Source organism: Ciconia boyciana, chromosome 2, assembly GCF_034638445.1.
Source record: "Ciconia boyciana chromosome 2, ASM3463844v1, whole genome shotgun sequence".
NCBI classification, from domain to species: Eukaryota; Metazoa; Chordata; class Aves; order Ciconiiformes; family Ciconiidae; genus Ciconia; species Ciconia boyciana.
In genome coordinates, this window is record NC_132935.1 from 47,007,578 (window position 1) to 47,024,603 (window position 17,026).

Below are 17,026 nucleotides of genomic sequence, written 5' to 3' on the forward strand. Positions count from 1 at the left end.
AGGAGAGGCAAGGAGACACTAATCACTGCCACAATCTCCTCCACGCCCCCTCACCTCACCCTCACATGCCCAGGGCTGCTACCACAACCACAGCTTTGTTCTCACCACCTCCCAGGCCAGAGACATGCTCTTCAACCTCTTATTGCCCTCTGGCTGCCACCTCCTCCCTTCTCCCCTTCAGCCTAGGGCCTCACCTTATCCTGCTCCTCCAGCTTCCCAGCCCCACTGAGGAGATTGCTGCCGCCTTTGCTGCCAAGTCAACAGGACTGGCGCTAAACTCAGATTCCTGTGCCCAGCAGACATGAGTTACCTCTTTTTACAACCACCTGGCTATGTCTGTAGTGTGTTTCCTGGTGGATCCAGCTCTAGAGTACAGTGGAGGGATACACGGGTTGGCCCTGTGAAAAGCTAGATAATCTGTGGAAGGATTTATTAGCACACTTTCAATATTGAGCTAAAACAATGTATTGCTTGCAGACCTGAAGCGTGCCTAGGAGACTAGGTAGGAGCATCCATCTCTCCATTATGCATCACATTGCAGTGTTGTGTTTGCACTAGTATCAGTGGCTTAATATGCTCCGCACTTTGCACAATCTATCTGCTGAGCTGATCCAGGAGCTGATCATAACACAACTTAAAAGAATAATTTGTGTAATCAACTCCGTTTCATAAAGGTAAATTTGGCCTGAAAAAAATACTGTTCAATTTTAAAAATTTTCACACAGCTGAACTCATTTCTCTGCCATGAATGCTGCAATTGTATGTCTCAGCCACTGTCTGTCTCCTGTTCGCAGTTGGAGGAGGGCCTTGGCAACAAAACCAGTGCGGTTCTTTGCAAAGGGGATGGCAGGCCTAATGAATGCAAAGACTTCAGCACTCTTTAGCATCGTCAGGCCCATGTATATTACGGTTTTGAAGCAAGTTTTCCCCAATTAGGAAGCTTTGGTTTACATCACAGAGTGACCCCAGCGCACACAAAATTTAGGTTCATTCCCTTTGAATGAACCTAAACCAGATGTACTAGGAACACACAAGTACACCCAATACATTCAGTCCATGGTATCATACTGGAACCAGTTCAGTGTAAAACCTTCTGAAATCCTTATAGCATGAACATCGGACCCTTAGGGCTAGCTATTTCACTTTACAAATCTATTCCCATTCGTTCTGCGTGTTAATGGGGAATCAGAGATTCAGTTTTCCTTTTTCTGCCCCAAAGCGTACAGAGAACAGGTGGAGATGTGTTGATGAGACAGTTCAGACCCAACCCTGGGTATTGCTGCTGTGATAATTTTGCCATCTTCTTGCCCGTGGAGCAGATGGGCAGGTACTGATTTCAGGACAGTTGTATGCTCGGGTGATTCGCTGCAACTGTAGAGCAGAATAAGCTGATACTTGGATTTTGTGCTCTTCCCTAGGCTCCGGAGTGACACAGCCAAAATGCTACAACCAACTGCAATTGTAGCACTCGCGTCATGTTGTTCCAACTTTTATATTTCTGTTATCAGCATTTTGCAGTTCTAGAGGAGCACCCATGGAATTACACAGCTGCCTTTTTCTGCCTCTTTGGGTTTCTGTTGGAAACAAGCAGTTCTGAGACAGCCAGCTGATGAGTACAAATAAAAGCAGAATTTGGTTCTTTACTTTTATCCATAGCTAGGTGATGAGTACAAATAAAAGCAGAATTTGGTTCTTTACTTTTATCCATAGCTAGGTGATGAGTACAAATAAAAGCAGAATTTGGTTCTTTACTTTTATCCATAGCTAGGTGATGAGTACAAATAAAAGCAGAATTTGATTCTTTACTTTTATCCTTCTCTTGTCACCAGAATGCATAATGTTCATGATGAACTCTTGTTGCCATTGCCTCTTCTCATCACTGCAATCTTAGGATTTCCCTTGCAAATCTGCCTTGAATCAGCTTTTCTACAGCACCTATGAACTGAGGTTTTCCAAGCCAGAAAAATCTGACACCTTATCCTCTTTCAGAATAAAAGAGATGTAAGGACAAACTGTACAGCCTTGACTCAAAGAATAGGCCTTGGAAAATATGATTTAAAAAATCAGAGATAACATTAAAAATTAAGGTCTAAGGTTCCACATTTTCATCTTGGTATGTCCACACTGTTTCTATCCTCTAAGCCATTTTTTAGAGGGTAACTCCCTGTGTGGGGAAGGGGGGGCCAGTAAATGAAGTATATGTGGTTTCATTTCAGTGAGACTTCTGATACTGTCCCACATTCTCGTAAGTCAAGTAGGTAGAGGTAAGTAAGATGAAATCACTGTAAAATAGAAACACATTACTCTAAAGAGTAATTTTAAGTTCTCTGTCAAAGCAGGAGGTTCTGTCAAATGGGATCCTACCTCCAGAGCTGTCTCTCTGTCCTGGCTCCGTTGCTGTTCAATACTTGCATTAATTAACAGAAGGTAGATTACTCTTGTAAAATTTTCATGTTATACTAAAGCACTTTGAAGAATAGGTTTATGATTTAAAATGTTCTTGAGAACGGGATATAATGGCCATAAATCAATACAAAGAAATTCAGTAAACAAAGTACAATGCTTAGGGGAAAGAAAATCAACATTTTGAACATAAAATAAGAGACAACAGACTGCAAAAAAGATACCTGGGGATCAGTGTGTCAGCAATGTTGTGGCTGTTATAATAAAGAGAAAAAAGCTCTTAAGTGTGAAGTGTCATAGATACGTCAAAGGGTTACATATACTGCTGTAGCTGATGTACTGATCAGGTATCAGCTGGAATAACGTGTCCTGCTTGCTTTGGCACACAGTTTACAATCCACAGAATGGCATTAGAATTATTAGGATGCTTAGAAAAGATGAACTGTGAGAAACAGCCTGAGTACTGTAGGAGTAAGAGCATAACAACCAGTTAGTCTTCATGCATGCCCTTTTAAAGAAAGACAATATGTAAGTTTTGGCTGCATAAAGAGAAATTCAAGGCAGATGCTATGTCAGTCTTGTGTTGATAAGGGTATTTAAGCACTGGAACAGGTACTGGGGGGATCGTGCAATTGTTTTATCAGTCTTAAGAAACGGTTCCATTTCTCTCGGGCAGGATCTCAAATCTACTGTTGAGCGTTAATATTAAACAGTTACTTACACCTTTTCTAGCAAAGTTTTGGATAATGCATTCTATTTTAATCTGCCAACACGGTCGTTTATCGCAAGCAATTGGAAGCCAGTGGTGCATTACCTCATGGTAACTTGATCTGCTTCCTGAACGTCTCCTAAACATGACCCTGCATTAGGTGAATGCGCTGGACTACAAGACCTCTCAAGTTACATGCCAGCCCTTGTTTTGGTAGGTTAGAGAAACAAGATCAGGCGTATGATGATCCCATTTCGAGGCTTGATTGTTTCTCTCATACTGACTCATACCAAAAGAGCAAAGTGTGCTGAGTATAATCTAGAGAATTACTTTCTGGAAGTTCAGGATTGGTCCAGCGTGGAAAATTCCAAGACTGGATTTCTGTTAAGTCTTTATGCATTTCCAAGGCTACCTGTGTAACTGTGAGATTTAGAAACCTAATGGGTTCTGCTCACGTTGATTGAACAGGAGTTTTGCTTTCGACTCTGGTAGCACAAGGACTTTACATGATTTTGAAAACTTAGGACAGGAGACATTTGCGTATTTATCTGGAACTTCTTAGGAAACAGTTAATACTGTTCATGATTGTGCATGGACAATTTGATACATGTTGAGTACAGTGTTTATTATGTAGTGTTTTTGCAGATGGTATTTTTAGGGGTTTTTCCCTAAAATTTAATTCCAAATATTATTTAAAAACAGTTATAATCAGTTTTATCTGCTGTAGTTAGTTTTTGCAAACCACCTCCATTTAATAAAGTCCTTGAATATTTGAGGCAGTGAAAACTAACATTTTCCACCTTCCATAAAACTGGTGAGTCAACAGCCCACTGTTCTACAAATAAAATCTTGCAGTCCTCTTCATCTTACTTTGATGGATTGGAAGACTGGGGTGTAATTAAAAGTTGTTGAATAATATGTGAAATAAAACAAATCATTCATTACCCTTACATTTTCTGCCACTGTATTCATGTGTAGAAGAGTTGTGGGCCAACTGAATTACATAATTCTGAAAGACCGTCTTCATGTGCACACCATTTCTTATTCCTCATCGTGCTGTAATGGCAGCTGACATAATGTAGCATTTCAAGAGCTGTCTAATAATTATTTTCCTTCTACATATCATATGCTAGTGCTAATGAGCCAACAACATAATGAACTCACATCACAGAGATGCTGCATTTGATATTACTTGCCACAGGACTTTTTTTCCCAATGATGGTGTAATTGTACATGTTTTTGAGTGCCACATTACGCCCATGAATTTATGGAGGTTCATTAGATCACTTTTGGGAAAAATACACTGGATATAAAGAGTTGTATGCCTTGTTGAGTCTCATGAAAGTGCAAATACCAGCCATGTAATTTCATTTTATTGCTTTATCAAGAGATGTTAGTTTTCTGAAATGCTTATTGGATTTTTGTGTGTAGGATCTGCGTATATACACATTTATGTACTCATAAGTAGTTATTTATTGTTATTATTCATCTGTGTTTTAATAGAAGACTAATTGCAAAGATATATCTGTGATTTGGATGTAGCTTATTTGTTATAAATCTAGGGGAACCATTCTTGTAAGGGATGTTTTGTAAAGGGAGGAATTGGGCTTTTGCATCTTTCCGTGAAATATCTCCTCTCTTATGCGTCAGGATACTAGATCACACAACTGTTTAGCGTATGTGGTACAGAACCCCTTTTTAGCATCCCTCATGAAAGCTGCAACCCACTTTTAATCTGTCTGCCCTTTTGGGCCTAGAGCAGTTTCTTTGGGTTCCCCAGAGATTTAGGTATGCACTCTGGCAGAGCTCCAGCTGTGTGGGAATTTGGTCTACTGTTTGATCTTTAAAGACCTGCTGGCGTCTCCAGAAACACACGTTTGTACATGCACACAAAGAGATGTGGCACAGAATCTTACTGTCTTTTCCTTTACCAACTATAGAAGACAAATCTACGCAAAAAATACATAGACATCAACTTCCTCGCTATGCTAGATCTTTTTTGAATAGGGATGGTTAAGGATCTTTTTGTGCAGTTCCTTGAGAGTATGCAGGTCTTGCTTTTTAGCAGGATTTGTACTTTTGCCAGTCTGGGCCAGCCTCTAGTTTTGTCCCTTTACAGCAGCAAATGTGCATCAGCTTTCTGTTATCCCTTGCTCGATATTTAATAATGTTTTTCTGTTCTTTTCCATCATTTTGGTTTCACTGTGAAGTGTTTGGAGGTGTCCCATTAAACAGAGCCTTTTCCTGAAGACAAGTTAGTCAGCAGCTTTAATATGACTACTGTTGACTGAAAAAGGGTTGCTGACTTCCAATGTTAACACCTCTCCACCTCTCCCTAGCCTGGGTGCTTACAGTCCTGTAAGTAAAGAATCAGATCTATCTAGTCTTACATAGTGACCTAACTCTTGAGGCCAGCACATTATGACTTTTTGCCCCAAAATATGCTTCTCTTTCAACTGTAGCATGTCTCTGATGTCTCTCATAGATCCCACATTTCAAGCATAGCTACGCTGCAGGTCTGCGATCCATCAGCCCCTTACTCCTGGCAGATGGGATTGTGGCAGGCAGGAAGCTGACACAAGCCCTCAGCATTCCCTGGCAGCAAAGAAGGTCAACAGCATTCTGGGTTGTATTAACAGCAGCACAGCCTGTTAAGTAGGGGGGAAGTAATTTTCCTCCTTTACTAGGCCACATGTAGAATACTGTGTCTAGTTTTGGGTCCCCAATACAAGAAAGACGTCAACAAACTGGAGCAAGTTCAGTGGAGGCTGCCAGAGTAGTTGGGTCTGGAGTACTTCTCCTGAGAGGAGAGGCTGAGGGACTGGGGCTTGTTTGGCCTGGAGATGAGACATCTTCAGGGGCATCTAGCAGCAGTGCCCCAGTACCTATGGAGAAGTCCTTGAGAAGATGAAGCCAGTGCATGGTGGGAAGACAACAGACAACAGGCACAAGCTAAGAGAAGACATCTTCGTGCTGGATATAAGGAGAAAATTTTCCTTAAGAACACAGTGAGGCAGTGGCACAGGTTGACCAGGGAGGTTGTGCAGTCCCCATCCTTGGAGCTTTTCAAGACCCAGCTGGATAAAGCACCAGGCACCTGGTTTGAGCTCCTGGCTGAGTTTACTTTGAGAAGGAGGTAGGACTAGAGACCTGCTGAGGTCCCTTCGGACCTGAATTATCCTGGGATCCTAACTCATGATTCTGTGATCTTGAGGTGACGACGCTGCTCTGAAGGCAAGGGGATGTGCCACTAGCAGGCATGACTCCCAAAGAGCAGCCTATCCCGACCCACAACTCCACATGCCCCATGACCTCATGGACGTGGGTTCATACATACCTCCATTAAGTGACAGGATGTGGCATGTGGCCCAGTGCATGTGTCAGGATTCCTGAAAATGGGGAGGTCTGAATGATGAGTATACATTTACAAAGAAGAATCCCCAGGACAGCAGTTTACATAATAACTTCCTGATGACTTAGTAATACCAACCAGAATTATTGGGTTGCCCAAACCATCACATTGGGTTTCAAGTATTTTACTAGGAACAGTTTAAGATGGAAGGAAAATTTAACCCTACTTCCTAGCCATAGGTATGCACAGACTAATGGAACTGACGGGGGCAAAGTCGGGGGGAGAGAACTGCTCAGGACCCCATCTCGGGCAGCCTCTTCTCTCACAGTGCAGCTACATCCAGCCCTAGTACAGACAGCGCAACCGCCGGGTAATCAGAGTCCACAACCTCAGACCCCCAGAGACAAGCATTTGCATCTGAGGATGCAATTACGTGCCCACCACCACCCACTCTCTTCCAGGCTAAATTACAAACCCTGTTCTTTAGTCTGTACTCGTGCGTTATATGCTTCAGCCCTAGATGTCTGAGGGGCTTATAACTCCTGGACTTAGGTATTGGTGACCTAATAAAAAGGAAGATATATATGGATGGGGGAAAAAAGCAGGGTAGTCCAAATTATTTAAGCAATAGGAGATACTAAGTCCAAGCCATTATTTATGAATAATTAACTAAATGATGATATAACATAAAGTAATTTTATTATTAGAAATAGCAGGACTGTGTTTTGGAATACATCAGCACTTTTAAACTGCTGAACATTTGGAAGTCATTTGGCATCCACAATGTTGTATAGCTCTGCTGTTGTTGTTTTATAGTATACTTCTCTTCTTTCCCTTTGTGAAGCTTTTCTTAAAACCCAAGACTGTGTCCCATAACATCTACAAACCTGTAAAAATGTATATAAAGTAGAATTAAAACCCACATGTTTAATGTATTCCAGGAATCTGAAAGGTGGATGGAAAATTGTTACCAAATGTGTCAGTATTTCAGTATTTTCTTTAATTTTTGTGTGGTTCCAGAAGTGTAAGATACCACAGAAGGAAAGTTCATGTTGCATCTTGAAAGTTCAACTTGCTCAGAAGGGAGAGTTCCCACCGAGCTCTCTCAAACAGCCGCTGCCTGCAGCACCCGGGAGCCTCTGCCCATGGGCACCCAAGGAAGGGGCCACCCGCGCTGTGCTGGCCCTGGGAGGGAGAGCTGGGTCTTACATGGTAGACAGTAAAACCTCATCAGTGGCTGAAATCTTTTTTAATTTTATTTCAAAGATAAACTGTGGAACATACATACATTTTTTAAAGATTTTCCATCAACAGATCCCTCAAAATTTTCCATCCGAGATGTAGGTCCCTGCGTAGAAGTACAGGACAAATGATGACAAACTTGCATTTATGCGTGCTGGAGAAGCGATCGGTCCAGGTGGCACTGTGGAAATATATCATCGTGCAAATATTGTGGAAGACCACTCTGCGGAGTTACTATTTTCAATAGATGTCTTGTTTAAAGACCATTATTTTGCCTATTTTGAATTTGATGGATTGATTCTCAGCTGGTTTAGGCTGTCTTCTACTCTCCTCAAGAAAAGTTAATTTAGGAGGAGGAGAAAATTATTTGTTTCTCCCCCTCCCCTTTTCATTCATTTTGAACAGATGTAAATGACTACAAGTTCAAAGCTCATTTAAAACTTTGATAAGACTTTAAAAGTTTGATAACACTTTGAACCAGGTTTAGAGTGAGGGAACAAGATAATTTATGTGGAATAAGGTGTGGGGGGAACTTACTGCATTTCAGCTGCTCTCATTTTGGTGCTTCCCCACAGAAAATATGCAGTACCTTATCCTTTTACATTTAGGCAGAGGTTACTTCAACTCATCAAATACTCATTGTGAGGTACGGACATGCACAGGTACATCTGCTGTGGTGCATCGTGAGGCAAACACTTGGTTATCTTGTAGTAGCTTCTTTACATGTTCTCGCCCTTTTCCATCATTTGCTCTTTTGCCAGGTATTGTTCACTAATAGATAGAGATTTTTTTCGCATGGGTAACACAAATACAATGAACGCTTGACTGAAAAGGAGGTTTCCCAAGCCTGCAGGACCATTGAGTTGTTAGAACATCAGCACGTACGTACAGCTGGGGCTCTTCCATACCTGTGCCTGACCTGGCTGAGTTTGCTTGCAGGAAAAGGGCATTTATCACAATATTTATGTTCTTCATCTGAGTCCTTACATCATCGTTAGATGGTTCTCATCTTTTCCATGTGGGTAACAGGTAGTGTATTCTTCCATAACAGGCATCTAACTTCACATGAAATATTAGAGGGGTCACAGACCCATATATTCAATATATTGCAACCTAAACCATGATTGCTATCTGATATATAGCTGTTTTAAACATTAGTTTGTCTGCAAAATAAGCTTTTCAGCCTTTACATTTTTAATAGACTTACTTCCTTTTGTAAAAGTGAACTCAAGTCTATAGTTGAGCTAATATGGGCAGACTTTATTTGAATAAACTGGTATTGCTTGTACTTAAATTATGTATATAAATATGACATCTCTAACAATATTATGGCTGTATCCTTTGCTATATACTCTTAGCATGAATCACAGCCCATCTGTGCTTCAGTCTTCCAGCGTATACAATGGAGATAATAAATCCTGTGCTGATTCATGAAGTTAATGAAAAATTAAAATTTGCTGATTTCTGGGCAGGAATGTGAAGCGTTGCAAATTTGTTGCTACTAGTATGAAATTAAAACCTACGGAGTAATTTTGATGCCAACAATTCAAATGTAAACAATTCACAACAGTTTTACTCTGTATGTCTGAATGGATATGACTGTATGGCACAGTTCGGTGCTACATGGAATAAGGTAATTTAAGTACAGAAAAGGAATAGTCTGTTAGCATAAGGACCAGCTTGAGTTAAAATAACTACCTCCCAGCAGTTAATGCAACTATGTTTCTTGCAACTTGCTTTCTCTCCTGACTCTGAAGTTTGTGTGGACATGCTTTATATTATTGTCTTCATTGTAGTCATTCCAAAATTTTATTCGTGGGATACGTCCACAGTGCAAGGCTGCAAGCGAGTGCAAGCGAGCCCAGTGAAGATCCAGCTGTCTGCTCGGATTAATGGTTAGCTCACTCCCTGGTTCTTTTTTCTTTCCCAGAAGGACTCTCCAAGACAATAGCTAGGCTTTGTTTTGGAAGTGGTCCATTTTGGAGGCAGTATGCACCATTTTTTGGCTTTTGCCATCCTTCAGCACTCTCCCAACATGGGCGTTTGGATCTTTGAACATTCACAACACACAACTCTCACTTCCATGCTTTGAAAATGTGGTATTGCTGGGTTACAACATAGTCTCCAGATTGCTTTAGATACTTTGAACTGAAACATATGCAATGCTAATCATGTATTAGGTGTGCAGGGCCAGATGATGAGGCCCAAACCCCTTCCAGCAAGTGCTGTGAGGTGTGGATGTGACCAGGTTGCAATAAGGGGAGGTCTTCCTAAGCTGCGTGGATGTGAGCCAGAAGGTACCATTCGTCTTGTGTTTAGCAGCGCAGACCTTGGTCACTGCGAGTGCTTTTGACCCACGGCGGGGCTGGCTCTGCTCTGCCACTCCAGAACAGTTGTCCCTCTTCTGTGTAGCCAAACCTTTGCTTTGGCTCATTTTTCTTTCTCTCGTTTTTCTCAATTACTTTTCTTTCCTTACTCTTAATTTTCTTACTGTTTATACCTTTTTTCCTCCCTTCACCTTAATCCTCTCGTCCTTCCTCTTCCTTCTACCACAGCTGGCCAGTACAGACTTGATGCCGTGCTGGATCCCCTGGATGGAGATTAAGACGCAGGAACACAGAGTAAAAGCACATCTTACGTGTGCCGCCCGAGTCAACCTGTATGTGTGCACGTGTGTCTGCTGTCTGTATTCTCATTTCTAGCTCTGCTTGAAGCCATTATTAACGCAGAGAGGGAAAGCAGATGGCTTTCAAGGAGATATCGGCTATTTAAAAATTCAGAAGAATTTTTGAACTTGGGAGTAAAATGGAGTCAATTAATGCTGTTTTTTCCTATTCACTCACTACTGCTGTTCCTTCCTAACTATTACAACTTCTTTTAAAAATAATTAACAGAAGCTTTCTGATTAATCCAAGCCCTTCTTCTTTGTATAAGGACACTCAAGATCCCTTTTCTAGTGCAGAAAGTATTTGCTGGGGAGTGCTTAGCACTTGTATCAGTCTTGTACTCAAAAACCTCGAACAGGCTTATCCTCCACTTCTGTCTTTTAATGTAAGTGCCCTGAAAAGCACAGAATTATGCAATGGCAAATGGCAGTAGGTTTTTTACATTAGGTTCAGTGCAGTCGTAATGTGACTCAGTAATGTAATGTGACTCGTAATTCATGTTCATTGATCGTAATGTGAGCATGTTACTCAGTAATTTGCTTTTCTGAGCAGCCATGAACATTAAACTCCTGAGGATTTCATGGTCTTGAGGTTAGTAGCTTCTTGGGAGCAGAGCAAAGCAGAGTGTTAAACTGTATAGCAGATTTTATTTGACAAGTTTTATTTTCTCCATGACAGAAAACTAGCAGAATGCTTTTTCCATGGGTGTTTCCTTTGGTCTGGCTAAAAGAGTTTACTGATGAGGGAAGAGCAAATTTCCATTCTTCTGCACATCTGCTGAACGTTCCTTCCCCGCCAGAGGACCACGATTCAGCCACAGACATAGGAATGAACAGGATGAAGTGTGATGTGTCTTGAAATGTCTGTAGGTGACAGAAGCTGGCTGTAATTCTAATTTTTTTTAATAAGGACTGTTTTGATTTTTGGTGCTTGGTTTGGAAACCGTCAAGCAAACAAAAAGCTGACTATGTCTTATGTTCAGGACTATTATATAGAGATATGTTGGAAAACTACATAATCTCTTATATTTTCAATTTAAGAAAATATAGAAATTATATAATTCCTATATAATCTCTTATATTTTCTATATAAGAAAATAATTTTAAAGAAATTAGATTGTTTTTCCTTTTTTTCTCCTGCGAGCAATTAATAGTTCTGGACAGCCAGTGAGTACTTTGGGTAGAAAGCCTCATTTTACTGTTGTTATTTAATTAGGATTTTGTGATGTTATTCATGGCTTTGAAGGCTTGGGGTGGAGGGGAGAAGGAGGAAGCCAAAGCAGGAGTGAAGGTCACATATTTTGACCTTTACACATTCTTATCCAGGTACGGCTGAATTCATTGAACTTGCTGGTCAGCAAATTATTAGGTACCTCACGTAGTCTTTGAATACCGGTTGAGGTAAGGAAACAGGCAATAGCTACAGAGAAGCTTTGGGCAGATTCCTGATTACCTGGAACCTCAATAGTGCTAATGGATACTTTGAATTTTCTTCACTTTCAGACGATTTCCATAGTTCTCATGCAAATTAAGTACTAGATGACTGTTCTATTGGCATAGGTATTGTATACCTTGGTATTATTGTTATTTTTGGCATAAATGTAAGCAAAGCCCACAGACAGTTCAGGCTGGGTTAATTAGCATGCAAGCTGGACCATCAAAAGATCAATCAGTTGTAATAATCAATGTTTGAAAGATACAGTATAAAATACAGCGTCTGGAGCTGCAAATACATACAGAATAGTGAAAACTTCAGTTTACCTGCAAATTATTTTTTTTTGAGGTAATGTGTTTAAGAACTCTAATATATATACTGGCAGAAAAGCTGTTGATGACCGAATTGTCTCATGTTTTAAATAATATGGGTGGCAGAAGCAGAGGAAAATGATACACTTAAGTGACACTTCCAGTATTTTTAGAAAAAAAATCAGTGATGTACACTTCACTAAACTGTACATTTTATTCCCTGTGGAAAGTTAGTCTGCCCAGTAACTGATAGGTGATTTCTTGGATATTTGCCAATATGTATTCGCAACATGTAGCTGTGTTAGAATAATTTTACAAGTATACTACATTTATTATCTGTGATTAAAACTTAACCACAAATTACAAAATAACTAAGCAAATGCTTTGTTTTGTCCAGAAAGTAATTAAAATGTATCCTTTGTATGCAGATAGAAAAAGGAAATGTGTGGAAGAGTTCTTAAGCATTCGTAGCCTGATATCCTCAGAAAGATTAGACGAAAAACCATAGACTGTGCATTCAAAACCTGAGGCATGCTGCATTAATCTTTTGTCCCGCTTGCACTTACCCACTGAAAGCTCTTAGCTCAGGTGTGTGCAGGTTAACTGTGTGCGTAAAAGCTTGGTGAAAGGGGATGCTGAAAGTGAGATTAATCTTGCCAGACTTCGGTCACCTAAAAGGTGCCTACATTTAAGACAAGTGTCTAGGCTCCTTTGATAATTAATGACATGAAACAGGTACTTCTGGAGTGCAATCTCATCCGAAGGGTAGCTGGCTAAGAGAGGTCGATAAATTAACTATAGGGAGAACAATTAGCTGTTAGCTGAAGTTGGGTGAAGTGAAAGCCTCTCTGTCATCAGCTCTTCTGCATGTGAGCAGCTTCGACAAATTGCGGTCTAACACATCTCTCTATCTTATTCCCATTGCCCGCACATGATGTTTGGACGATGCTGTATATAGATACATTCGAATCTTTATGTGAGTCGTATGCATTGTGCTAGCAACGTAAGCCATATATGCACTTTCAAAGTCCAAGAATTTCTGAAAGAATTATGTGTGCCACCCTAATGATTAACTTCTTCCACAGTGGACCCGCCAGGGCTCAAGAATGTAGTTGTGAGTGGTATTATCAGTTAAGATCATTCTTCTGCAGATTGTTCTGTGTTCTGCAATCTCGAGGCAGGATAAAACTTGATACTGTCCTCTGAGGAGAAAGTAGACAACAGCAATTTGGGGTGGGCTCGGATTTCTGAAATATTTTGTTTGCAAAAGATACAGATATGTACTTATTGGAAGTTATAAAACACGTACAATATTTTTACAGGTCTGTCCAATAGGGAAATTTTATTGTGGTGATGAACTGTGCTATTTTAGAGCTTATTTTTATAATAACATCGCCTTAGATTAGTTAGCATAGTGCAAATGCAACTGTTTTACTATGTCAAAGGCTGTGTATCTCTGTGAGATAATATTCCACTCATGACCTTATTCCATATGCACTATCTATTCTACATACTAGCAATGAACTGCTGTTCAGATTATGCATTACTGGTAGTGCAAATAAAGGTATTAAATCCAAAATACGGTAGAAATGCAGAGTCTTATAGGACAACTTGTAAAATTAATGAGAATTTAAAAGTAAAATGTGACTACAGAACTGTTTGCCATTTCACCAGCCTAAACCTTGGTGTTAGTACATAGGGTTGCTAACAAGGTAACTGTGAACCATGCCAGTGCTTTCAAATTAAATTAAAATTGTATGAATGGTCATCAGAATAAAATAAATTTACACCAGTCACGCTCAGAGTGATTGTTCTTAGATGCTGAAGGATATACAGTGATGGAAAAATATGCATTGTTCACTGCTTTGTTTAACATGTTTGCTTTTTTCCTCACAGTACAGTGCTGTGGATACAAATCCTTTATCTGTGTATATTATGCAGCCCATCTGGAACAAAATTATTAAGGTAAGAATTTTATTTAACAGAAATATCACATGATAATGTAAGAATTTCTTTTAAATACAGCATGTATTTTCATTTCAATTACTATTTTTTAGTACCTGAAATTATTTACCTTCTTTTTCTTTAATGTTGTTTTGTAATATTTTATAATGCCAGAGTACTTTACATATATTTTTAGTCCTTAGGCACTCGAAATAATTTGATTATAAGCCTCCAATATTTTTATATTTTTAATATATTGATACTGTGTTTGAGTGATGGTAGTGGCTGATACTTAGTATTTCTGTATATACATTCTGTCTAAAATCATGTAGAAAGCTGTGTATGCTATTTTAGAAAATATTTTGGAGAAACTGTGTTACTTGGGAAGAGTGTTACCAGAAAGGTTCCCTTTGCAGTGTAAGGAATACCTTAAAGCCACAGGGGATGAATAGCTGAGAACAGTTAATGGGACAACGAATTAAAGGCTTAGGTGAAGATGGAGAGTCCTTTTCAGCACTCTACAAAGTCAAATGAATTAATGGAGTCTTTATAATTTATGGCTAAAGAGGGAGACCCTGCAGAAAGTTACTATCTAGACAAGTAGGGAGCTGCTTGTAACAGGGAGATCTTGTGGATCTAAAAACGTAATGCACTCAGAGTCTGATTTTGTTGATGTTTTGAGTTGGAAATTATTAACATATTTTAGAAGAGGAATTTTCCTTGTTATACCGTGGGAATAGAATGCTTAAAAAACCTGCCACGTGGATGCTGAATTACCACACTGGGGTGCTGCAGTCTTCTTTCAGCTGTGATACACACAATTGGGAGAAGCTTTTCTTGGTGGCTGGGAAAATGAGGATAGTGTGTAACATAGGAAACACAACATTTTTAAATGACATTTTTACTGCAATCACAAAGATCAGGCAAAAGGATTACATTTGAAAATAAATTTCAGAAATGAAAACTGTATTTTAATTTGAAAATGGGAAAATATGCACAAATCTGAACATTGCTGATGTCATATACAGCCTTCTCCTTTCCTGATAAAAAATATAAAATATTTAATTAAAGTAGGACTTACGACTTGAAATACAATTTTTCTTAGATTTTTTCTTTTTTTCTTTTTTAACAGATAGTGCCTTTGTGGATTGCTCCCAACCTGTTAACATTCTCTGGATTTGTCATGATTTTAGTTAATTATTTTCTAATATCTTTTTATGACTGGGACTACACTGCCTCAGGTAAATATCCTCATGTTGTAATTTTTCAGAATTAGTGAGCTGCTTATGTCATACTTCTGAATGATACAGGGAGGTATCAGGTACTTCAATCTTCCACTCATTCCCTTAATGAGGCTCCATGTGCATATAGGAGGATGTGACCTCACACATGGCATTATAAATATAGGTCATTTTATTGAAAAACCTTATTTAATTTCATGCCTAAATATGGGTTTCAGCATGTGCTGCTTGAAGTCTATGATAATATCTCATTTTATTTAAAGTGTATGCCAGGATTTAAATACACAGTCAAAAGCCACCTTAATGTTCTTCATAAAATTTTCATTGGTTTCGCATTTCCTAATACCTAAATCGATGCCTGAATGAGTTAATTCCCCTTTCATTACTCCATACCCCCCCCATTCAAGACTGCTTCTAGACAAAAAAGAAATAGTTTTTAAACAAATGTCTCTTGAAATTATGACTTTCAAAGTCCAAGTCCATATTTGCTCTTCATGGCAGACCGAGTCAAAAACTTTTGGAGCTGATTGCTCCTGAGCGTAGGGCACGTTCAGTTCTGGACTTCTCAGACCAGCTGCTGGAGCCTACAGAAAGTAGTAAGCAGTAAGCATGTCCCAGGCGATTAATATATAAAAAGCTTTGCTTTTCTTTAAACTAGACAATTTGGAGAAGACTTAACGCTTTTATTTCCTGAAACAATTACGTTTGGGTTTTTTTGCTGCCTTTAATTTCTTATGCCCGTGATTAGATTCAGGAGCTGTGCTTTGGTGTGAGCTGTTTGTACATTTATCACAACAATTCTAGAGGGAGGGATACGTGTCAGCACTTTAGTTAAAAAATAATTCTGTATGAGCATTAAGTTTCCAGGACCAGCTTGTTATGTAGTCATCTGGCCTCATCCTTAAACGCTTGCTTTTTTATCAATGTAGCTGATAATTACTAAGTTCTGTAGTAAAAGAACATTCAGCACTGATCTTTTAATGGGATAATTTTATCTTGACACATTCCCAGTAGGTACACATTGAACTTGAATACATTTGAAATGGTGATTAAGTCTGTTAGAGTTGAGATTTCTGTGTGCAAGCCTGTTCTCGATTTCACACGAGAACAGTACCCATCATTTCTCAATTGATTGAAAATGTTCATGCAACCTGATGAGCCTTTTGAGTATCATATATCAATCCCATACCTAGGATCAGAAATGGAAGACTTAATTTCCTGGACAGCTGGTTTTCATTCTACAGTTTGAAAATTTGCAACTAGGCGTCGGGAATTGCCATCTTTTCTTTCAGAGTGGCAAGATGAGGCATTGAGAGAAAGGTGGTCAGGGCACTGCTTTAGGTACTGGCATCTCCCCGCTCAGCGAGGCCACCCCTCTGTGCACAAGTATTCCCTGTGTTCGGTGCCGAATGCCAGAGACATGAGAGGGCTTTGCACTTACAGTTGTTTAGTGCTGGTAGAGTCCTTATTGCGTTACGTTTAAGTTAAATAGAACGCTCTTTGGAAAAAGGATTGATTTATTTAAAAAAGCAACAATAACTGTGGGTTACTGCTATCAGCAGAGCAATAACAGAACCCTGGGTTCTGCCCAATTCAGCTGTCTTTTCCTTTTTTTCAGGAAGAAAAAATGGGTGCTAATATCTGTCCTAGCCTAAGGGCAAAAATTTACTGTTCAGATCTGTATGCTAAAAGTACTATACAAACCCCACGTTGGTGCTAATAAT

General features: G+C 39.5%; 1 protein-coding gene across 3 annotated transcripts in view; it reads left to right on the plus strand.

Annotated features, from left to right (window-relative positions):
• Nucleotides 1-17,026, plus strand: part of LOC140647671 (ethanolaminephosphotransferase 1-like) — a 63,392-nt gene that overhangs the window by 11,492 nt on the left and 34,874 nt on the right. For all 3 annotated transcript variants that reach the window (XR_012040906.1, XM_072852528.1, XM_072852527.1), the window contains 2 exons: nt 14,014-14,082; nt 15,194-15,302. Coding sequence is in view for 2 of the 3 variants with exons in the window: in XM_072852527.1 (XP_072708628.1) it covers nt 14,014-14,082; nt 15,194-15,302 (178 nt within the window). In the remaining variant the exon portion in view is untranslated. The remainder of the gene's footprint in view (nt 1-14,013; nt 14,083-15,193; nt 15,303-17,026) is intronic.